Source organism: Macrobrachium nipponense, chromosome 1, assembly GCF_015104395.2.
Source record: "Macrobrachium nipponense isolate FS-2020 chromosome 1, ASM1510439v2, whole genome shotgun sequence".
NCBI lineage: Eukaryota > Metazoa > Arthropoda > Malacostraca > Decapoda > Palaemonidae > Macrobrachium > Macrobrachium nipponense.
Genome location: NC_087200.1, coordinates 174798738 through 174824531, shown reverse-complemented (window position 1 = coordinate 174824531; position 25794 = coordinate 174798738). Strand labels below are relative to the sequence as shown.

Below are 25794 nucleotides of genomic sequence, written 5' to 3'. Positions count from 1 at the left end.
AGCTTGTACTTTCTTCATGACTGTGTACCAATGAGTCAGAAAGCGTATTCGTCTCCGGAGACAATGAAATAGTGAGAGAAGCAGTAGGCTGTGATGTCATGGAGTCAGCCATGCCCGTGTGATTATTATTATTATTAAAGAAAGGAGTTTTACCAGCCCAATGAGTCAAACTTGACTCTCACAGGGCTGGCCCGAAAAATATCGGGATATAAAGAATTATAAAATTTATCAATTTAAAAAAAAAATAATAAATAAATAAATAAATAAATAAATTTAAAAAAATATATACACATATATATCTATTTATCTTCAAATATAGTACTAAATCTAAGTGAAAAAATGAATGAATGAATGAATGAATAAATAAATATATATATGAAATCTAAGCGATAAAAAGAATTAACTATATATTAAATTGCGTAATTTAAAAAGAATTAGTAATAAAATAAAAATCTTAGGTAAAAACTTAAATTCTATCAATTAAACGTGTATTCCTTAAAAAAGTTAAAATTATAAAAACAGAAAAACTACTTGATTCAGTTAAAATGTCAGAAAACGTTTTCCGACCAAAACATATCTCTCTTTCTCGCTTAAAAACCCGACCAACCGAAAATATATGTTTAATAGATAAAAAAGTATCACATTCATTGCACATGGGAATAGTGCCGTGAGGTGTACACATTAAAAATCCATTGGTCAATCTCATATGGCCAATTCTTAATCGAGTCAATATTACCCCAGTTTTTTTGTCGTATCGATTAGATGACTCCCATAGAGAAACAGTTGACTTTAATTGTCTTAATTTATTATTCTGAGATACGTTGCTCCACAATCTTTGCCTCTTTTCCATTGTTAATGTTTTTAATAATGTTATGTAATCTCTAACGGGGAGATTAATATCCCGTTGAGGCAGGTTGACGGCTGTTTTAGCAGCAGTATCCGCTCTTTCATTTCCATCAACTCCTACATGAGCCGGGACCCAACATAATTCGATATCTACCCCTTCAAGATAAAAATTTTTTAAAAGTTCTTTAATCTTTAATACCAACAGGTTCTTATGTGAATAACTTTTGAGGGCTTCTATGGCACTTCGTGAATCCGAGTAGATGACAAATTTTAAATTTAGTCTTTCTTCATGTGCTTTAACAATATTGATGGCTAGTAAAATGGCATATAGCTCGGAGGTGAATACTGACGACTCGTTTGGTAATGATAACTGGCTCATTTTCTTCAAAGACACTGCAGCACTTCCTACACCCACTGAAGATTTAAAGCCATCAGTGTATATGGCATAGTGAGGACCTTTCCTTTGAATATGCTCTATGGCAATTTGTTGATGGTGACTCGGGGTATAGCTAAATTTCTTTGATAAATGAAAAAGATGAGAGCATATTCTTGTTTTTTTCATAATCCAAGGTGGGGGGAAAAGAGATGGTTGAATGATGTTCATTTTGATATTTGTTGACTGCAACAGTCTATTTGCTCTAATCGGGAATGGTAGCTCATGATTATTTATAAAAATGTCACTCTGAAAAAAGAGCTTTTTTGTAGGAGAACTTGTACACAGAATATTCAATGCACTCCGCATTGTTACAAAATCCCGATGCAACGACAAAGGGGGTTCTCCAATTTCACATAAAACCGAGAGATTTGGGATGATCTAAATGCTCCACTACAAATTCTCAGGCCTCGAGTATGTATTGGATCTAAAGACTTCAAAGTTGCTTCAGATCCTGATCCATATATTGGGCTTCCATAATCTATTCTTGATAAGACTTATGCCTTATATATCATCAGTAAGGTATGCCCGTGTGAGACGTCGGTTGTGGCATCACCACGCTTGTAGGGAGAGACTGAGTGGCTACTGCTGGTATCCCTGTTTATGCTCAACTGTTTCCAAATTCTGCATCGCCGGAAACATCGATGTTATTGTCGGTGCCGTAGCATTCGCTCCCATAAATTGCAGGCCAGGGGGATGCAGAACATTCATAGTCAGCGGGGCTGGGTGGAAGCGTGACGCCATATAGTGAGATAGCAACCCTTCCAAGGTTGGTATGCCTGGTAGGCCTAACACCGACCACATTCCTTCCATCCTCTGCGCATCAAGGGCTGAAATCTGGGACAAAGATGGTGATGCTCCCCCCTCCCTGCCGGGAATGACGGAGGTAATTTTGTATAAAATTACCCAAAACCCCTCCTGGAGTTTCCGATAACAAATCGTTAAAAGAAACTGAAGGGGTATGGGAAACATCAAAGGCAGGTGATGAAACATATGGAGCAGTCTGATGAATTGCCAATACAAAGGAAGCTGAAGATGCTTGGTCATCCAAAGATGGCGGCGTCTCCTTTTTTTGTACTGACCTTTACCATAAAACTTCATCCATTGTTCCACCGACCAACCCCGACAAACTGAACAAGGATTAATAATAGTAGTACATACATTTTCTCTGCACCTACTACACATTGGATGAGGATCCGTAGATACCGATGTTAAAAATCTTGAACAAGGAAAACCACTCACTCCAGGGCATTTCCTTTGTCTCTTGCGAGATCCCGAAGTAATTTCCCTTAGTAAAGCAAAATTCTCCATATCTCACAACATACACACACCTAGCAGATCACACCTACACTGAGATCACCCAGAGAGAAAAAGAAAAATATTAATTAATTGGGCAAACTAAACCGGCTTTAAACAGATAGAAAGTAATCACATCCTATCTTGAAGGCAATAGAAAAGTAACTGATAGGTCACGGGCCGCCAAGGGTATTCTGAGAACTACAATACCCCATGACCTGGTACAGATGCCAATAGTCCCTGGATCACACAAGTTTTTTATTAATTCTACCAGTTTCCAGCTTAGCGCTATTATTATCCTAATGTTAAGATCAAAGGTTTGTTTTGTATATGAACAATCAAATTTTTGGAATGCAGTAGAGTAGCCGTGGGGGTGGGGGGGGGGGTGGGGGGGGGGGGGGTTAACAGGTGGCACATGGTGCCTCACCCCCTTATGGCCTTAATTATAAAATGACAGATTTAGAAAAAAAAGTTAGAAAAGCAGAGAGAGAAAAGATTAACCTTAGTAAAACTATTGAGAGAGAGAGAGAGAGAGAGAGAGAATGCCACATACTTAGGGGAAAACAGATACTTGATGTAGATTGGGCTTATTAAATTATAAAACGGAGAGCTGCATAACTTGATTGTGAAGCAGCAAGATCATCTCATCACGTGTTTGTCTATTTAATGTTGCTGACATCTGACCTCAGTATCAGTAATCCTTTAAGGGGGCCGGCCGGAACCTCTATATATGGAGGTATAGGGCGAAAAATGCAAAGTCATGAAAAAATTCATGGAGCTTCATATGGCAATTGAGAATACGTATACGAAATATTTCGTCAAAATTCCTCTTACTTTCGTAGTTACAGGGTAATTAGTTAACGTAACTCAATAAGCCTAAAACATTGATCCGTACAAGAAAATGCAATATTTCTTCTATTATCGTAAATTTTGATAATTATTGTCAAAGAAATTGGGAGAAATGGCATCTGTAGACATTCCCCGAGTCGAGAAGGAGACTTCAGGCTCAAGCTACCAACCAACTCCAGTCCATTAGTGCGATCACAGACGGCAAGTAGTCTACACGTTCCATTTCACGTCTGACATTCGCCTGCTTTCATGTATGTTTATGTATGTTTCGGCAAGAATTTCATCACGCCAATGAGGAAAAGACAAGGGAAACATCTCGCTAACATACAGACGAAGAAAAATCGCTCAAGTATTATTACAGAATATCATAATATATGCGTAGTTAGTGAAGAGAGAGGGGAGGGTTGCTTAGTAACGCCCCCGTCTTGCGACAGCACACGTCACACTGTGCCTAAGGCTACGATCTTTGAGCAAAGAGATTTTCATTTATGATAAATAACAAAGTTTTATTTTTTTAATACCCAAAATGGAATATGAAATTCATAATAATCATGATTTATTAAATTGTCTTTGTAAAAAAAGTGTACCCCTTTGAGTTTCACCTCTTGACATTCTCTTGCAATTACGTTTGTTTATCTTTGTTTCGGGCAAGAATTTCATCATGCCAAAGAGGAAAATACAAGGAAAACATCTCGCTAACACACAGAAGAAGAAAATTCGCTGTAATAAGCAGAGTTAGTGAAGGGGAGAGAGAGAATTGCGTAGGAAGGAGTGCAGTGCCCCAGGCTGCAATATATGAGCAAAGGGATCATCATTTATGATTAAATTATGATAAATAAAATAGTTTTTGTTTATTAATACACAAAAAACAAATATACATTCATAATAATCATTATTTATTAATATTGTCTTTATAGAAATAAGAAGGAAAACTTTGAACGCCCGTATCTCAAAACTATACTTATTGACCTTCAAAATCTATCTCCTCACTTAGTTTTAAAGCTATAGCATTGGAATTTGGTATATAACTCAGAAAGACACTATAGAACAATCAAATAGAGCCCTTTTTTCCAATTTTTGTTTCGTATTTTTTTTATAAATTTTTTTCTCCTGATTTATAGGGTTTATTTTTTCACCATATTGAAAAATTCATATCTAGCAAAAAAATGACTTTTAGAAAAAAAACTCTCTATTCGATTGGAGGTCTACATCAGGTATATATATGGTAGTAATCCCAGGTCTTAATATTAAATATCAAGGGAGGAGATAGAATTTGAAAAATGGTTATTTTCGGGATAAATCGCCCTGGCGTCACAAAACCGAAGGTCAGAGGCGAAAATCATATGCGGTTTGGAGATGTCCCAAGTCACCTTATTAAGTGGTATGAATATCAAAGTCCTGTCCTTAAAAAAGGGCATTAGCCGGCCGGCCCCCTTAACCAAGAAAACAAACTTTGATATTGCTTTTAACCATACCTCGCTCATCACCTATTCTGCAACATACATAACCAACAGACATATACGTAAGTACATCTAACAATTTATCATGCACAATTTCATAACTACCTTTCACAGAAGTAGTATGCTGTGTAGTAGTACGCTGTGTAGTAGTACTCTGTGTAGTGGCAGTGAAGCAATCCTCTTCATCAGAATTATCCCTGCAGTCTTGGCTTCCATCACATCTTTTGCTTTCTAAGATACACTTGTCAATGTCACACACAAAACTGTCTTGGTGACACCCTGTATTGGAAACTAAAACAATACAAGAAGCTGGAACACAAGCTAGTTATTTTAAGACCATTAATATGTATAAGTTCACAGTTACAACCAGATCTAACTGAACATTCAACAGAAAATATTATTGTTCTGATGCTAAGTGAAAGGAATTTGAACAAGAATAAGTTGAATCTAGCAGGACACAAGTAGTTTACTATATGGATATGGATTCATCTCATTTGTAATGACAGACACTACTTTAGAAAACACTGGTTTCTATGAATGAAAATATAATGAACAAATACTGAGCCTTAACAATTATATTGAGTTATTCATACAAACCCCTCGCTAACTTTAGACTACATGCATTCCCAGTGTCTTTTGTCTTCCAAAGAGGTGTGCTATCATTTTAACATTCATCCTCAGGACCCATTGTTGGGCTTATATAAAAGTAATAAAAATTCTGTTTCATAACAACCCAATCAGTCATACTACGCCAAAATCACATTTTGGAATGTAGTCGAGTATCTGAGGGGGGGGGGGGGGTCACATGGTGCTTCCCCCTTATGGTCTGAGTTATAAAATGACAGATCTAGGAAAAAAATGTTAGAAAAACAGAGAGCAAAAATCATAAGAAGAAGGGGCAAATAACCATTGAGAGGGAGAGAGAGAGAGAGAGAGAGAGAGAGAGAGAGAGAGAGAGAGAGAGAGAGAGAGAGAGAGAGAGAGAGAGAGCCAAACCTACTTAGGGGAAAAGATACTTGATGTAGATTGGTCTTATTAAATTATAAAGTGCAGTTGCATAACATGATCGTGAAGCAGCAAGATCATCTCATTATGTCTTTGTCTGTGTACTGTCACTGACATTTGACCTCAATATCAGTAATCCATTAACCAAGAAAACAAACTTTGATATTGCTTTTAACCATACCTCTCTAATCACCTATTCTGGAACATACATAACCAACAGACATATAAGTAGATCTAACAATTTATCATGCACAATTTCATAACTACCTTTCACAGAAGTAGTATGCTGTGTAGTAGTACGCTGTGTAGTAGTACTCTGTGTAGTGGCAGTGAAGCAATCCTCTTCATCAGAATTATCCCTGCAGTCTTGGCTTCCATCACATCTTTTGCTTTCTAAGATACACTTGTCAATGTCACACACAAAACTGTCTTGGCCGCACCTTGTATTGGAAACTAAAATAATACAAAAAACTGGAATACTAGCTAGGTTTTTTAAGACCATTAATATGTATAAGTTCACAGTTATAATCAGATCTAACTGAACATTCAACAGAAAATATAGTTCAAATGCTAAGTAAAAGGGATTTGAACAAGAATAAGTTGAGTCTAGCAGGACACAAGTAGTATACTATACGGATATGGGTTTATTTCATTTGTAATGACAGACACTACTTTAGAAAACATTGGTTTCTATGAATGAAATTATAATGAACAAATACTGAGCTTTAAAAATCATACTGAGTTATTCATACAAACCACTCAGTAACTTTAGGACTACATTCACAGTCTCTATGTACCAATACACAAAATGTCTTTTGTCTTCCAAAGAGATGTGCTATCATTTTAGCATTCATCCTTAGGACCCTTTATTAGGCACATTACAGTTTGTACAGGATGAATGCAAAAAAAGAGATAATAGAGTTTTGGGAAGGGGCCCTCAGTATACGTTTGTTGGGCTTATATGGAAAAGTCATAAAAATTCAATGTATCACGACAACCCAATCACTCATACTACGCTCAAAAGCAACATTTCTGGAATGCAGAACAGTAGCTGTGGGGGGGGGAGGGGGGGGGGGGGGGGGGGGGGGGGGGGGGGGGGGGGGGGGGGGGGGGGGGGGGGGGGGGGGGGGGGGGGGGGGGGGGGGGGGGGGGGGGGGGGGGGTCGGGGGGGGGGGGGGGGGGGGGGGGGGGGGGGGGCATGGGGCACATGGTGCTTCCCCCCTTATGGTCTGAGTTATAAAATGACAGATTTAGGAAAAAAATGTGAGAAAAACATAGGAATAAGGGGCAAAAAGATTAACCTAGTAAAGCCGTTAGGAAAGAGAGAGAGAGAGAGACGAGAGAGAGAGGAGAGAGAGAGAGAGAGAGAGAGAGAGAGAGAGCCAAACCTACTTAGGGGAAAAGATACTTGATGTAGATTGGTCTTATTAAATTATAAAGTGCAGTTGCATAACATGATCGTGAAGCAGCAAGATCATCTCATTATGTCTTTGTCTGTGTACTGTCACTGACATTTGACCTCAATATCAGTAATCCATTAACCAAGAAAACAAACTTTGATATTGCTTTTAACCATACCTCTCTAATCACCTATTCTGGAACATACATAACCAACAGACATATAAGTAGATCTAACAATTTATCATGCACAATTTCATAACTACCTTTCACAGAAGTAGTATGCTGTGTAGTAGTACGCTGTGTAGTAGTACTCTGTGTAGTGGCAGTGAAGCAATCCTCTTCATCAGAATTATCCCTGCAGTCTTGGCTTCCATCACATCTTTTGCTTTCTAAGATACACTTGTCAATGTCACACACAAAACTGTCTTGGCCGCACCTTGTATTGGAAACTAAAATAATACAAAAAACTGGAATACTAGCTAGGTTTTTTAAGACCATTAATATGTATAAGTTCACAGTTATAATCAGATCTAACTGAACATTCAACAGAAAATATAGTTCAAATGCTAAGTAAAAGGGATTTGAACAAGAATAAGTTGAATCTAGCTGAACGCTAGTAGTATATATGGATTTATCCCACTGGTAATGACATACACTACTTTAGAAAACACTGGTTTCTATGAAATATGAAAATATAATGTACACATACTGAACTTTAAAAATCATATTGAGTTATTCATACAAACCACTCAGTAACTTTAGGACTACATTCACAGTCTCCATGTACCAGTACACAAAATGTCTTTTGTCTTCCAAAGAGATGTGCTATCATTTTAACATTCATCCTTAGGACCCTTTATTAGGCACATTACAGTTTGTACAGGATGAATGCAAAACAGAGATAATAGAGTTTTGGGAAGGGGTCCTCAATATGCGTTTTTTGGGCTTATATAAAAAAAACTCATAAAATTCAATGTTTCACAACAACCCAATCAGTCATACTATGCCAAAATCACATTTTTGGAATGCAGTAGAGTAGCCGTGAGGGGGAGGGGGTCACAGGGGTCACATGGTGCTTCCCCTCTTATGGTCTGAGTTATTAAATGACAGATTTAGGAAAAAAATGTGAGAAAAACATAGGAATAAGGGGCAAAAGATTAACCTTAGTAAAGCCGTTAGGAAAGAGAGAGAGAGAGAGAGAGAGAGAGAGAGAGAGAGAGAGAGAGAGAGAGAGAGAGAGAGAGAGAGAGAGAGAATGCCAAACCTACTTCGGGGTAAAGATACTTGATGTAAATGGACTTATTAAATTATAAAGCGGAGTTGCATAACATGATTGTGAAGCAAGAAGATCATCTCATTACGTGTTTGTCTGTATAATGTTGCTGACAATTGACCCCAGTATCGGTAATTCATGAACCAAGAAAACATACTTTGATATTGCTTTTAACCATACCTCGCTCATCACCTATTCTGCAACATACATAACCAACAGACATATAAGTAGATCTAACAATATTTATCATGCACAATTTCATAACTACCTCTCACAGAAGTAGTACTCTGTGTACTAGCAGTGAAGCAATCCTCTTCATCAGAATTATCCCTGCAGTCTTGGCTTCCATCACATCTTTTGCTTTCTAAGATACACTTGTCAATGTCACACACAAAACTGTCTTGGCCACACCCTGTATTGGAAACTAAAATTATACAAAAAGCTGGAACACAAGCTAGTTATTTTAGGACCATTAACATGTATAAGTTCACTGTTACAACCAGATCTAACTGAACATTCAACAGAAAATATTATTGTTCAGATGTTAGTTAAGTAAAAGGAATTTGAACAAGAATAAGTTCAATCTAGCAGGACGCTAGTAGTATATATGGATTTATCCCATTTGTAATGACACACTTCTTTAGAAAACACTGGCTTCTGTGAATGAAAATATAATAAACAAATACTGAGCCTTGAAAATGATATGGAATTATTCATACAAACCCCTCAGTAACTTGAGGACTACACTCACAGTCTCTATGTACCAAGACACAAAGTGCTATCATTTTAACATTCATCCTCAGGACCCTTTATTAGGCACATTACAGCTATTTTCCCCAGTTTGTACAGGACAATTGCAAAATAAGAGATAATAGAGTTTTGGGAAGGGGCCCTCAATATACGTTTGTTGGGCTTATATGAAAAAGTCACAAAAATTCAATGTTCCACGACAACCCAATAAGCCATACTATGCCTAAATATCATTTTTAGAATGCAATAGAGTAGCCGTGTGGAGGGGAGCACATGGTGCTTCCCCTGCCCCCTTTATGGTCTGAGTTCCAAAATGAAAGACCACGAAAAAAAAACTAAAAGAGAGAGAGGAGGAGAGAGATGGCAAACGCATCTAGGGGAAGACAGATACTTGATGCAGATTGGGCTTATTAAATTAAAAAGTGGAGTTACATCTCTCTCTCTCTCATTGGTAATGAAACAGTCAGTTCATTTGTGACTTGTGACTCATGAGGTTAAGTCATCATAGATGCTTTTTGAAATTTTGAATTTCTGAACGATCATGGCAGTCAATAATCAATATATATAGGCTACTGATTTCTTTCATGACTTCAGTATAAATACAGAGTGTTTGCTGTTGTCCTTAGATGATAAAAGACAATAGTGTCTTTTTATGGTGAATAGCAAAGGAGCAATGACACAATGAAGACAACTGTAAAGCAACATAAAATTAAGGGATTTTTTTTCTTCCTTGGATCATGAAAACAAAAGCATTTTCATTTGGTGAACAGCAAAGGTGCAACGAAATAATGAAGAGGACTGCAAAGCCACAGCAAATAATGTTTTTTCTTCCAACAGCCAAAAGTTAAGTCAAATTCTAATTTTCTGTTTCAAGTTAGTTGTATGCAAAAACTATAATTTCTGGGCTCAGCTCGTGTCGGCCTATGAAAGTATCCTTAATATCATTCTTTCTAGGCAAAATTAATCTAAAATTACCAGAGAAAAACAAAATTAAGAAAATGTCAGTAAAACTGACTCGCTCACTCTATAAAAGAAGTGTCGGTATGAGAATAGGGGCGAGTGGGAACACTACCACGAGTCATTCACCATTTAGACCTTCCAATCTAAAATCCCCACCAGAGAGAGCTGATACTAAGGGGTGATGCGGCCGCTACTACTACTACTACCGACGCCACGGACAGCAGCGCCCCTAGCGGTCATCCTTAATTATTAGACGGTACACGTTGTACGCTTTTTTCTTTCGTGCCGTGTTATCTTTGGATTTATCTCCTTATTCACCATGGAACGTGCTGCCATCGCATCGGCTAAGTTAAGTGCCTCATAAGTAGTATTTTACCGTATTTTAGTCTTCCAGGGACCAGTATTTTCCTTCTAATAGGTCATATACGGTCCCGGTCGACTCATGGCGCGCCATGCCGCCTCATGTTAAGAATTCCCGGTCTTCCATACTGGGACTTCCTATACTTATGGGCTTACTATATCACGTTCATCGTTTTTTACATCGTTTTTATAGCTAGGTCAGCCCTTTTACCATTTCTCTTAGTTTGGTATTTAGGCCTATTCTGTGTTTCTGGCCCAGCATCCCGGCTCTTGCTCTTCATCGGCTATCGCTGGCTCCGAGTAGTCAACTGTTCCTCGGAACAGTTTTGCCTCCTCCTGGCTTCTTTTTTCTTTTACTAAAAGTGTCTTTTCCACCTTTTACGATGTAATTTTAGTTTTATATTTAGGGTGTTAGGCTTAGCCTACGGTGACAGTGTTCCATAGCACCTTACCCTTCCCCTTCCCTCTCTACCAGGTCATAGGGAGGGGTCTGGGGACTCCTTGGTTACCATGACAACCTCAGTAGCCTTCCTCCCTCTTTCTCTGAGGAGGCCAGGAGTTCCTCCCAGCTGGGGTATAGGGCGACCACTTGTCTCGGGTACCGGGTCACCGAGCGGGTAGTTGTTGGGACGGGGAGGAGTAGGCCACCCCCCCTCTCTCTCTCCCGCCGCGTTACGCCGGAAAAAACCATTGCTCAGTCCCACCTTTCCCCTACTGTAACGAACGGAGCCTCCGCTGCAGCCGGGGCCCCGGGGGCCCCCGTTTTATAGTTCGTCTGGCTCCGCCAGCGGGCGGGGTGGTCACTACTAGTGGTCTATTGCTTGCCTACTATATCCTGCCTTTTTCCCGCTACCGGAGGAGAGCTTGCTTCTTACCCGGGCACTCTTTCTAGTAGACGGGGAAGAGATTTATATATATTTCGTTATAAATATAAGGATGTACCCTAATTTTACGGTGAATTTTAGTATTATCTAACTGTGTGTATACCATCTCCGTCGTTCTCCGTCGTGGGTTTCATGGCTCACCACCACACCTGGTGGATATTTTCTCTTGTCTCCGGCGTAGCCTTAGACAACTCCAACCGCCTAGTTTACCACACGTATTATGGCGGGGCTCTGGTTTAATCTAACTTTCACGCTCCGGCATGCAGCGGAGCAATTGTTAGGCTGTAAGTGTTCTCCTGATACTTATGTAATCCTTTCCCAAACTTACAGGCTACCAACTGTCAGGTCCTGGGGTGTAACGCGACGCTGTACGACCCCTGCACCCACGATGAGTGCAGGACTCACGACCGCCCGTGTGCCACGACCCACAACGCCATGATCGTCTGGCACCCAGAAGCCTGCACCATTTGCTATGACCTTGTCAGTCAGCTGGTGGGGGGGGTAAGTCGATTTTAGACTTCTTTATCGTATTACTAATAACACTTAGTCATAAGCTTGTTAAACCCCGTCCCCGCCACTAAGAAGCTTCATTTCGCCCTTCTCTTTCAGGCTGCCGCCGTGAAGGAAGTCGCCCTAGCAACCCTGAAGGCTTGGGTGGGCGGCTTCGGAAGAACGCCGCCAAGGGCCAGCCGTACATCTTAGATAAGAAGCTGGCCGTTCAGATCTTTCCCCGGCGGCAAATCAACAGGCTACGTTGATCCTATCTCAGCAGCCCCTCTCATCGCTTCCATACAGCAAGAGGTGCAGCAGTCGTTCGGGTCCGTGGCCACGCACGAGCCGGTCCCAGACGTCGCAACTTTGGACCTGAACATCGAACCTATGGCGGTAGGGGCGGAGGATTTGTTGGTTGAGGTAGGTGTGTCGGGCGCCCAAGGTCTTTCCTTGGGTGCTCCTGGATCTCTCCTGTCCCTTCTACTGCTTTTTTTCAAGGCTTTACAGGATCTGAGATCCCTGCCCGCTCTCCCGCTCTTTCTGTACCCCAAAGGTGAAGGGACAGAGAGAACAGAAGACCCTCCATAAGACGACTTCTAAGAAGTCGTCGTCGTCTTCTTCAGTAAAGAAGTCTTCGACTTCCTATGCTGACGCGGTGAAGGCTAAGCCGAGCTCTTCGTACTCCAAGAGCTCTAGAAGCAAGGCTTCTAAGGAGAAGGCTCGCGCTCCAGCTGAGCCAATGCCTTCTCCGGCCTCCACCGCATCCACTCCGGCAACGCCGGTTGGAGTAGCGGGACCGAGCGCCTTTGATCCCACTGCCTTCTCAGCAGTGGTGATGCAACAGGTAGGAGAGATGGTAGGCTCGCAGGTCTCCGCCCTCGGAACCAAGTTTGAACAGATGTTTGCGCAGCTGTCAAACACCCTTAGTCAGTCGGGCCAATCCATCCAAGATCTCTCTAACAGAGTTAGAGAGAATGAGGACCGAGTAGCTGGGCTTTCTCAGGCTCCTCATCCAATCTCCCCAGTAGCAGGTGCTGGCATTCTCCAGCTACCTCCTTATGAGTCGCTACCAGCCTTCTCCATGGATAACCCATGGAGAGTGGCCGCTTACGTTCCATTCAAGGACGGTATGATCTCTGTCCCGGTAGTGTGGAACTCGAAGGATTGAGGACTTCGAGTTTTATCCTCCGGGATTGACTCAGCCTTTCATTGGATATGCTAGGCTGACCGTGGCGGCCCTCACTAGGGAGGACAAGATTTCCCGAGAAAACGTGCTATATAGTAGAGAGCACGCACAGCGGGAATGGGTTCACTGCCTGGAGGACTGGGAGTGTACCAACACTAAGCTCCAGGCTTTCAAGAGTCCTTTCACTATTTTTGCGACGGAGGAGGAGGCTTCTCTTCCGTTCGCTACCAAAATAGTGGAAGCGACTCTTCAGGCAGTCCTCAAGGATTAGCCCATGCCACAGCTGAGGGAAGCGGATTCTACCTTCTCCACTCTTTCCAGCCTTTGGGAGAATTGTGGGAGAACTTGCCTACCACATTCACGCTTGGTAAGCTTAAACCAGACTGTGCAATGCGGACCAGTTGGCGAAAAGCTTCCAAGGCTGCCTGATACTTTGATTCAGGCAGAGTTCGATGCTCGAACTAGGTTTGGGAGGTCCCTCAACTCCTTAATTATCACTGAAATGGCGGCACTATCGTATGGCACAGAACCGCTATTCAAGATTCTGGCCAAGTCTCAGCTCCAAACAGTTCAGACGGATGCTTTCGACTTCTTCCAAGCTAGGGAGGAACTGCGAAAGCACGTTCTGCAGGAGTGCACTATTAGGCACGAACCTAATAGACTCCTGGCTTCCAGCATGTGGGGGGCGGACCTCTTCCCAGAGTCCGCTGTGAATGAGGGTGCACCATGAGGCTGCTAGGCTCAACCAGAGCCTTAGAGCTAGGTGGGGCATCTCCTCTAAGAGGAAGCAAGAATCCGCCCCTGCTGCTGGTAAGAAACTCAAGAAGTCTGGTAAAAGGTTCCAGCCTTACCAGAAACATCAGCAGCAACAGCAGTTCGTTCAGGCCGTCCCAGTTACCCAACAGGGACAACCATCAACCTCAAAACAGGCCCAACCCATCCTCCTGTTGTCCCCTCAGTCGCAACCCTCAACCTCCTACGCAGTCTCGCCGGCCTTCAACCCTATGTATGAAGGTCAAGCTTACCCTCCCTTTAATAGGCTTTCGAGAGGTAGCAGAGCGAGAGGCCACTTTCGCCAGCGTGGCACAGGAAGAGCGGCAAGGGGAAGGCAGTTCAGAGGAGGGCGCGGAGGTCAACCCGCCCAACAACAGTGAGGCTCCCCAGGTAGGAGGGAGGCTGTTCCTCTTCCGTCACAGCTGGGGGTTCAGCAAATGGGCACAGAGCATAGTGTCCAAGGGATTGGGTTGGAGTTGGATCAAAGATCCCCCTCCAATCAAATCATTTTATCAGGAACCATCAAAGGAATTGACAGATTACGCGAGGGAACTCCTTCAGAAAGGAGCTATTGCGAGAGTCAAGCATCTAAAATTTCAAAGGTCGCTTATTCAGCGTGCCAAAGAAAGGCTCAACAAAAAAGAAGGGTAAGTATCTTAGAACTTGTCAAGGCTAAAACTCTTTCATTTGTTGCGACAAGTTCAAAATGCTTACCATCTCGCAAGTAAGGACCTTACTTCCCCGTGGAGCCGTCACATGCTCCATCGATCTTACAGATGCATACTATCATATCCCTATAGCCAGGCACTTCCGCCCATTCCTAGGCTTCAAACTAGGAAATCAGACGTTCTCATTCAAAGTGATGCCCTTCCGGTCTGAATGTGCCCCCCAGGGTATTCATGAAAATAGCAGGAGTGGCTGTTCAACAATTGAGAACTCAAGGGATAATGGTAGCAGCATACCTCGACGATTGGTTGATCTGGGCAACCAACAGTCGAGGAATGTCTCAAAGCCACGAAAAAGGTAGTTCAATTTCTGGAACATCTGGGGTTCCAGATAAACAAGACGAATTCCAGACTTACTCCAGAGTCTCGTTTTCAGTGGCTAGGAATCCAATGGGATTTGTCTTCCCACAATCTGTCAATTCCGGTGGTCAAACGGAAAGAAATAGCCAAGTCTGTGAAACAATTTCTCAAATGCAAACAGACATCAAGGAGAAACCAGGAAAGAATCCTAGGTTCTCTTCAGTTTGCCTCAGTGACAGACATCCTCCTGAAAGCAAGGCTGAAAGATATAAACCGAGTTTGGCGATCGAGAGCAAACGCCAAATCTCGAGACAAGTTGTCAGTAATTCCACAGATCCTTCGCAATCAGCTCCGTCCATGGACAAAAGTGAAGAACCTAGCCAAACTAGTACCCCTTCAATATCCCCTTCCAGTGTTAACCATTCACACGGATGCCTCCCTGTGTCCGGTGGGAGGGATATTCTCAATTCAAACAAGTTCACAGGGGACTTGGTCAGTTCAGTTCCGCCAGCTCCACATAAACGGTTGGAAGCAAATGGCAGTATTTCTTACCATGAAGAGACTTCTTCCCCCGAAAAAGTTCCCCTCAATCTAAAGACTAGGTTTTGTTTTTTTGGACAGTGCAGTGGTAGTTCATTGCATCAACAGAGGAGGGTCCAAATCCAAACATGTGAACCATGTCATGATAGCCATCTTTGCACTAGCAGACAAACACAAATGGCATCTGTCCGCCACTCACCTGGCGGGGGTAAGAAATGTGATAGCAGACGCTTTTGTCCCGGATCGGTCCCTCTGGAATTCAGAATGGTCCCTGGACGACAGGGTCATTCCAGTGGATAATGCCGGAGGAGTCCCAGCGGTCTCCAAGTGGATCTCTTCGCTTCACAAACAAACCACAAGCTCCCTTGCTATGTGGCCCCCAACCTGGACCCTCTGGCTTATGCCCACGGACGCCCTGTCGTTAGATTGGAATCAGTGGAGGAAAATTTATGTCTTTCCTCCAGTGAATCTTCTTCTGAAAGTCTTGAGCAAGCTGAGGACTTTCAAGGGACTAGTAGCCCTGATTGCTCCAGACTGGCCCAAGAGCAACTGGTATCCTCTGCTTCTGGAATTGGGGTGGGTCTCCGACCTCAACGGATTCCCAATCCCAAGCTGTCACAATCAGTACAAATGAGGACTGTGTTCGCTTCCTCAGGAATTCTTCAGACCCTAACTTTATGGACTTCATGAAGTTTGCGGCTAACAAAGATGCTAACATTGATCCACAAAACATCCTCTTCCTAGAATCAGATAAGAGAGAGTCAACTATTAGACAATATGACTCAGCTGTTAAAAAATTAGCATCCTTCCTGAAAGAATCAAACACTACAACCATGACAGTTAACTTAGCTATATCCTTTTTCAGATCCCTGTTTGAAAAAGGTTTAGCAGCTAGCACTATTACTACTCATAAATCGGCTTTGAGGAAGATCTTCCAGTTGGGTTTCCAGATAGACCTAACAGATCTTACTTTACGTCTATTCCTAAAGCCTGTGCTAGACTTAGACCTTCTCAAAGGCCTACTGCAGTCTCATGGTTAAATGATGTCCTCAAACTAGCTTCAGATACTGACAACTCGTCTTGTACATTCATAATGCTTCTTAGGAAGACGTTATTCTTATTAAGCCTAGCTTCAGGAGCTAGAATTTCAGAACTGTTGGCTCTATCCAGAGATGCGGGTCATGTGGAATTCCTCCCCTCAGGAGAAGTTCTGCTTGCTCCGGATCGTAGTTTTTTGGCTAAAAATGAGGATCCTCTTGCAAGGTGGGCTCCTTGGAAAGTCATCCCACTTCCGCAAGATCCTTCTCTCTGCCCAGTAGCAACTTTAAGAGCCTTTCTATCTCGCACATCCTCAAGATCCTCAGGTTCTCTCTTTATGAGAGAAAAAGGTGGTACTTATCAGTAAAAGGAATTAGACAACAGATCCTTTACTTCATTAAACAAGCCAATCCTGATTCATTTCCTAAAGCACATGACATCAGAGGAGTAGCCACCTCAATTAACTACTTTCAACATATGAACTTTGAGGATCTTAAAAAGTATACTGGATGGAAATCTCCGACAGTCTTTAAACGTCACTACCTAAAGTCCTTGGAATCTTTAAAATTTTCTGCAGTAGCAGCGGGAAACATTGTTTCCCCTGATACTGTATAGTAGTCATAGTAATAGGATTTTCCAGGTGGCTCCTTTCTACCTACCTCGTCCAACATGCCTCACCCCATCGCCATGCTACTCGGATACTCTAGCCTTAGCCGCTGAGATCATATTGGTTGGATTGTCCCTTATTTTTTTTTTTTTTTGCTAGGACATCACACTATGTACTTATAATGTACTTCAGTGTCCCTACCCTTATTTTTATGCTAGGGTAGGACACAATGTGTTTGTATATTATGTAAATATCTTATTTAAGTGATTCTATTGTGTTAATTTACATTGCTTTACTGGATATTACTATGTTTAATATAAGTTAATGTTAAGTACTTTATATTGTTTGCTTTCTTTATCATGTCATTGTTTAGGATAAGTTAGCTTTAAGTACTTAGTTTATATTCTGTAATGTCCCTGATTCACTTATATTATATACCTCTTTTTTACAACTGATTTTCATTTGTCCTTATGCCCATCTTGTCTGTTTCTCTGGTACTCTTTTCATAGGCCGACACGCGCCCTGAGCCCAGGTGGGATTTTGACGTAGGAAAAATCTATTTCTGGGTGATTGGCTCGTGTCGCCCTATGAAACCCACCCTGTCTTTGTTTACCCACCCTGCAGAGCAAGATGTTCATAGATTAAGGATGACCGCTAGGGGCGCTGCTGTCCGTGGCGTCGGTAGTAGTAGTAGTAGCGGCCGCATCACCCCTTAGTATCAGCTCTCTCTGGTGGGGATTTTAGATTGGAAGGTCTAAATGGTGAATGACTCGTGGTAGTGTTCCCACTCGCCCTATTCTCATACCGCCACTTCTTTTATAGAGAGCGAGTCAGTTTTAACTGACATTTTTCTTAATTTTGTTTTTCTCTGGTAATTTTAGATTAATTTTGCCTAGAAAGAATGATATTAAGGATACTTTCATAGGGCGACACGAGCCAATCACCCAGAAATAGATTTTTCCTACGTCAAAATCCCTTTATTATTCCACCAGATGACCACTTAACCCTTGATGGACGGAGTAATAAATCAATATGCAGCACCCCAGGCCAGCAAAACTTTGAAGTCAGCCAATTCAAGAAAAAAAAAACACCTCAATGGAAAGAGGAAGATATGGAAATGCACATGGTATAAGAAAAAAAATTCTAGAAAATTTTTCCTAGCTTCCACAAGAAGTTGAAAATGACTATCTACAACCCCTTGTGGAGCCTATTTTACAAGACAATTGTAAATTTTACGAAGTTATACGTGATTTTTTTTATCAAATAAATTGATTTTCTTTTGGAAAATTATAATTATAGCTCACACAATATCAAAACAGTTAAGAAATAAAATTAGTAAGAAATTTTGAACATATTTATTGTAAAATATTTACATAAATTTACAGAGAAAGAAGATGCAATCACTTTTTTTGGATTTTTACATGTTTTTCTAATATTTCTTTGCCTTCTTTTTTTTTTTTTTTTTGCAAAATTACATTTATAACTGTCATACTATCATAAAAGATAAGAACTCAAACAAACAGCAACCCCTTGGTATATTTATGAGCAAATTTACAAAAAGACGTCATGTAAATCAGAAAGAGACTACATCTTCCCTTGAAGTTTAGATCCCAACTAACCCCTGAGCTGCTAGTCTCTCATATTAGGCAGTCTAAAAGTTGCCATTAGTCAATTTATGGGCGACAGAACTAAGGTTATGGCACCTCTTTCCTGTTTGATTCCCCCAAATCGATGGCGAATAAGGGATTTTGACGTAGGAAAAATCTATTTCTGGGCGAGGAAGCCGTGTCGCCCAGTGAAATGTGTCCTCTTTAGCACTATTTCTAGTAAAATGTTGCTATAATACCAGAGAAAAGGTAGATGTTCCAGATAAATAGTCCTTAGGAGTTTTAACAGGACATAAAGAAGGATGTTGCAGAATCGGAACAACCTTCCATGGTGATCACCTTATCAAAGGGTTCTTATTCTTAGCCATAAAATATTTATTTGGTGAAAGCAACACGTCACCCGGAGCGGAAAGGAAATTCTATATGCCCTTGGCCACTAGATAAAGATGACATCTGCGATGTTCTGGCACCTGAAGCCAGACTTAATAAAAACAGTGCCTTACGCAAAAGGGTTTGGCAATCACATTTGAAGTTGTCTGTTTTAGAGTCTAACCTGAGAACATCGTTAAGAAACCATGACACTGACGACGGCCTGTGAATAAGCCGCAGGCGTGCATAAGCCCTTGGGATTGGGGTGAAATAAGACTCAGACAGATTTATACCAAACCCGAGAAGAAAAATCTTTTTCAGAGCTGATTTAGTGGTTGTTATTGTGGCAACTGCCAAGCCTTGTTCGAATAAAGTCCTGAAGAATGTTATAGCCACGTTCATTGTCATTACTTTGACATTTGATTCCCTGAGAAATGTAGGCAATTGTTTAACTGCTGAACCATACTGGCAAAGTGTAGATTCTCTTTTGTCTGACTCCAAGAAGAAAATGTTCTGTGGATCAATGTCCCCTATCCTCCTACCTGCAAACTTCATGAAATCCATAAAGATAGGGTTTTGTGAAGACCTGAGGAATCGAACACAGTCACCGTTTGAACTTGTTGCGACAGCCTCAAGTCCGGGAGAGGGTGAGGACGAAGACCTAGTTCCAGGAGAAGGGGAAACCAATTGTTCTTGAGCCAGTAAGGAGCTATGAGAGCCACCTGACCTTTGAAGGATTTCAACTTGTGCAGCACCTTCAGGAGAAGGTTCACTGGAGGGAATAAATAAACCTCCCTCCACTGGTTCCAACCTATACTCAGGGCGTCCGTAGCGAATGCTAGAGGGTCCATATTTGGGGCTACGTAACAAGGCAGCTTGTGGTTTGCCCCTGTAGCGAAGATATCTACTTCCATACCCGGTACTCTCCTACAAACCCTCTTGAATGAAGGATTCCTGGTCCAGTGACCATTCTGATTCCAGGGGGACTGACCGGGACAGTGCGTCTGCTACTACATTGTGGACTCCTGCCAGATGGGTAGCCAATAGATGCCAGGTGTTCTTGTCAGCTAGGGAAAAAGTTGCTATCAGCACGTGGTTCACATGACTTGACTTTGAACCACCTCTGTTTATACCGTGTATCACTACCGCACTGTCGAGAGCCAATCTGATATGAGTCTCCTCCGGAGGACGGAGCTTCATTAAGGTCAGAAACACTGCCATAGCTTCCAGGATGTTGATGTGAAGCTTTTGGAACTGAGGGTGACCAAGTTACCCTGAACCTTGTCGTGCTGTGAATAACCTCCCCCAACCTGACAGTGATGCGACTGTATGCACCAGTAGGGACGGGGGAGGGAACTGCAACTGTAACTCTTTGGCTAGGTTTTCGGGCATTGCCCATGGACGTAGACGTTCCGTGGGAATCAGAGGTACCGGCCGAACTTGTCGCTGACACACTTGGCATTGGCCTTTGAACGTCAAACTCGATTGATGTCCTTGAGCTTGGCTTTCAAACAGAAACGTCTGTGACTGAGGCAAAATGGAGCGAGCCTAGGATCGTCTCCTGATTCCTTCTCGAGCCTTTTTGCATTTTAAGAATTGGCTTGTTACCTTGGCATCCCCTTCCCTGATGGAATGGAAAGATTGTGTGAATCCAAGCCCCAATGGATACCTAGCCACTGGAACTTGGATTCTGGGGCCAATCGGGACTTGGTCCTGTTGATCTTGAAACCTATATATTCCAGGAAAGATATGACCTCGTCCATGGCTTTCATATACTTGTCTTTGGCCATCTCCCAGATTAGCCAGTTGTTTAGGTACGCCACCACCAATAAAAAACCTGAGACCTTAGCTCCTGCACCACTACCTCCGCCAGTTTCGTGAAAACCCATTGGGGCTAGTATTCAGCCCGAAGGGCATCACCTTGAAGGAATAGGCTTCTTTCCCTAGTTTGAAGCCCAGGAATGAATGGAAGTGCCGAGCAATCGGGACATGATAATAGGCGTCTGTAAGATCTTATATAGGTGGTGAGGCCCCACGAGGGAAGTAAGGCCCGTACCTGAGAGATGGTCAGCATTTAGAACTTGTCGCAAGGAATGTACAAGTTTAAACGGGGACAAGTCTAAGATCACCCTTCTTTGGTCGGTCCCCTTTCTTTGGGACACTGAATAGACGACTCTGAAATTTCAAGTTCTTGTCCCGGAGACTGCTCCCTTCTGGAGAAGATCCCTGGAGTAATCCATCAACCCTTGGGTTGGATGCTGATAGATGGATACTATGCTTTCGGCTCAGCTGCTGAACCCCCAACGATGTTAAAAGAGATATAGCCTGCCTCCTATTTGAGGAACTTCATTGAGATGATGAGGGTCAGGTTCCTTTTCTGACCATGCACCTCTAGCTCGCCCTTGGGCTCCTGTTCCTCCACGCTGACGAAAGGGGCCTCTAGCCCTGCAACCCCTAGCAAAACCTTGGTAAAAGGTTGAAATACCCGATTCTCATAGACCGGGTTAAAAGCAGGCGACACTGAATACAGTGGTGGAACCTGTTGGCTAGCCGACGGCAAAAGGAAGACAAATTGATGCTGTTGCCGCAGGCTGAGCCTTAGAAGATGAAGGTTGGGAACTTGCTGAATTAGAACAGCTTGTAGCACAGGATGCTGTTGCGGAAACTTGGAAAGGTTGGTACCTTCTTTGACCCTTCCTAGCCCTAAAACTGGAGGAAGAAGACTCTAATTTCCTTTTGAAAGGAATGCCCCAACGCAATCTGATGCTTTCATTAAATCATAATGCCTCGTTCTGAACCTTGTTTACTGCCGAAGCTGGGAAGAGATCTGCACCCCAGATTGAGGAAGCCAGAAGCTCGTTGGGTTCGTGCCTGATCGTAGCCTCGGATAAAACATGCTTCCTGCCATTTCTCTTAGTAACCGGAAAGCAGTATGAGTCACATTGCTTGCTTAAAAGTAACTACTCCGCAATGACCTTAAACAGCGGTTCATGAACGTACTCCAGAGCCGCCTTCTCCATCATCACTAGAGTTAAGAGACCTTGCAAGACGTGTCCTAGCATCAAATTCAGCTTGGATCAGTGCGTCTGACAGAGGCGCTTACTAAACAAGTTGATTGCACAGTTTGGCTTAAGCTTGCCTACCGAGAATGTAACCAGCAAACTTCCCACAAATTCTCCCTACCTGGGAGTAGCAATGATGTGGGATCTGTCTGCTAGGCTGGGGCTCTTTCCCGAGTCACTGCCTGAAGGGTAAGTCCTGCTATCCTTTTATGTAAAAGGTAAGGAGTTCCGTCATCAGACGTAAACATCATGAAAGGGCTTTTAAATGCTGTTACCTTAGTATTGAACAGATCCACTTCTAGGCTCCATATCCATACTGATGAGCCTGATTGCTAGAAAGGATAACAGTCCCCTTGGAGACCTTGTCCTTCCTAATCGAAGCTGCCTCTATAAGCCTAACATAACCTCTAAATGGTGGTCATAACCTTTCGGGGAAGAACTCGAAATCCTTGAGTCTACGTGTACCACAACCTTCTGCAGTCAACATCCCGCTAACAAACGGAGCGAAGTTCGCTACCCTCCAAGGATCACCAGGGTGGAACGGAGGGAGCGTGGACCTGTCAGGCATGCTCTGACCTTGCACCAAGTTACTAGGAGGTGCCAGAACTGCCGACTCCTGTCTGAGACCTGCAATCAGGGAGTCCTGTGCACCTAAACTTTTAAAAACACCCTTTCCAACCTTGCTGCGACTGAACTGACTAAGCTAGCAAGACCACTGACCTGATTTAAAATATTCGTGTTGAACAGGTCTTTGCCGACTAAAGGGGAACCTTCCAGCCCTCCCTACGGTACCTTATGAGGTATCCGATCTCAAGACATTGAAGGGATGGGACTTGAGGGCAATGGGAAGAGTTCTCTCCTTAACCGGCCTTGGATTTGCAGACTTAGAAAAAAATCTCAGCCTAGGTTTAATATGTGTAATGAACCTCTGGCACCTGCCAGGCCTTGGCTTTGTGTCTGATTGGCTTTTAAGCAAGGTTTTACCCGAAGGTTTTCTCTTTAATCTAGGGAATCACAGAGAGGAATGCAACCTGGGAGGGGGCAAACCTCCTGTGAAACCCATGAAGGAATTGGGAGTAAAGGGAGAGGAAGAATCAGAGTCACTCGAGGAAAGACCCCGGTGACCAACTAGGCTAGCCTCATTAACACTGTTACCTGTAACCATATCTAGTGTAACGGGCAAATCCTCACTACTTCAAGTGAGACTACTTCCAAACCAAGGTCCAGCAACTCTGCCTCTTGCTGTTCCATAACTGAATCTTGAATTGATTTGATAATTGGTATTGCGACTTTTGGGTCAACGTATCTGGTAGCTTTCCCAGCTGGGAAGGCTGCCATATCTTGAGGTAGAATATAAGGCTTAGCTTTCCCTACGTTCTGTCCAAAACCTCCAACCCAGATCTTGAGGGTGGAGAGTCAGCAGCATGCCTTAACAGACTGCTCCGTCTGTAATGCAAGGAATGTGTCAATTTCGAGTAAAATCTTTTTGACATTATCCTTACATATGTTGATTAATTAATGTAATTTAATTTAAAGAAATTTTTATTATTTATTTATTTATTTTTTTATTTATTTATTTTTTATTTATTTATTTATTTTTTTTTTTACACTAACAAAAGTAGTGTAATATAATTCCATCACAATATGCATAGAACAAGCCGTGCGGTAACCTGTTGTACAAGGCGTAGCAGGCAAAGCAGTTTTCGTGATGCCAGACTACGGAACCGGAAAGCAATACTGCGCACGGGGCATGGTTCCGGCAAACATCATGGTTGCATGATCCTGTAGACCGGCAACCAGACACTGAGTGGCCTGTAAGTGCAATAATATATAAGAACAATTGCACAGACTTATTGTGATAATAATGTCATATGCCGGAAGTACTCAGGAACTGAAATATTATATATATATAAAATATATAGTATGTATATATATTCATATACTTACGTCCCGGGGACTGTGTAATAATTAAAACAACCCGGAGCTGTATGACCCGGAGTGGGGGGGGGTACACGAAGTAACCCGGGACGGCCACATGAACTCGCAAGTTCCGTGGCAAAAGAAAGGAATACACTATATAATATATATATATATATATATATATATATATATATATATATATATATATATATATATATATATATATATACATATATACATACACACATATACATTTCATATATTTACGTCCCGGGGACTGTGTAAGAAATAAAACCACCCGGAGCTTTATGACCCGGGGTGGGGGGTACAACACGGAGTAACCCGGGACGGCCACATGAACCCGCAAGTTCCGTGGCAAAAAGAAAAGAAAATAAAATAAAAAAAAAAAGAGAACTAAAATAACAAATATCATACTCCGCCTACGGAAGAGTAAACTTCCGTAAACATAGCCCTCAACGACTACCGGAGAAGCCGGAATCTAAATCCGCCTTATGCGGAGAGGGAATGTTTTAGGCGGATGGATGTAAGCTCGGGAGCTGAAAGAAGCAGAGCGCAACAAATCACGGAAGCCGAGGCTGCATACGCAAAGCAATCATCAACTCCGGAGGCGGTCGGCTGAGAAGCGACACCCACTAACCTAAGGTCCTGGAGGACCCTCTACATCCCCCCCTCCGCTGATGGGAACGGCTGTCAGCGACAACCGAGGCGAGAGGAAGCACCCAAATAAAACTGGGAGCCCCACGTGAGGGGGAGGGAGGGGAGGGCTGATGGGGTGACGATCACGTGAGCAGCGTACCCTCGCAAATAAAAGATCACGAGGAAAACGCAGGCATAGCCTATGTAGGCTAACCGACCTAACATCCCAACATATACATAGAGAAAAAAAATTAAAAAAAAATCAATTACTTAAAGCTAAAAGAAAATCATGCTTTAACACGGGGGAATGAAAATAAACTTACGTAAAATATAAAACCGCAATGAAGGCCACTCGATAACGGTGGGCGCGGGAAAGGGAAAAAAAACTACTTGCCTACTGACAAAACGATAAACGGCAAGCTGACGAAAAGAAAAAAGGGAAAATTCTTGAATGAAGTAAACCAAACTTAAAAATAACAGGGGGGGGGGGGGGGGGCAGTGGATATAAACGGCGAAGCACGAAATAAAGAAACGTGCTCGAATGAAGACCCCCGTGAAAAACATGAAAATAATGAAAATAACAAAACATAAACGAAAATAGGATCGACTAAAAACTGCCACCCAAGAAATAAATAAATAAATATATGTACTGAATTATCACATTTTACAAGCAGAGAGGAAGACCATTCGAAATCGGTACAATTCAAGGATAAGCCGTAAAAGCGACTTGCCGCCCGCCCGCTACTTATAAGTGACGCCTAATAAAATCCTAAATAAAGGCAAAACGAAAGGAAAATCACTCTCCTAAATATTGAAAAAGGGCGGAACCAGTACTTAACTTGGGTGAAGAGGTAGATTGACGATCCGTAATCAAGAATAAAAATAAAAGAACAAATAGCTATATTCGAACGTACGAACACGATATGGCTATCGATAAGTATGACGTCACAGACGCCTTCAACGGGGTAGCTAGGTGTGACCTATGGGTCGGCTCCCCGTA

The 25794-nt window shown here is 42.4% G+C and overlaps 1 protein-coding gene across 4 annotated transcripts in view; it reads right to left on the bottom strand.

The window, feature by feature from the left end:
• LOC135219863 (sortilin-related receptor-like) overlaps positions 1–25794 on the bottom strand; it is a 253800-nt gene that overhangs the window by 90755 nt on the left and 137251 nt on the right. For 2 of the 4 annotated variants that reach the window (XM_064256986.1, XM_064256983.1), the window contains exons 7-10: positions 8832–8975; positions 7554–7739; positions 6157–6342; positions 4990–5175 (exon numbers count right to left, since the gene is read on the bottom strand). In XM_064256986.1, coding sequence (XP_064113056.1) covers positions 4990–5175; positions 6157–6342; positions 7554–7739; positions 8832–8975 — 702 coding nt within the window. Of the gene's footprint in view, positions 1–4989; positions 5176–6156; positions 6343–7553; positions 7740–8831; positions 8988–25794 lie in introns of all 4 variants that reach the window. The other 2 variants (XM_064256984.1, XM_064256985.1) reach the window with 2 other exon arrangements.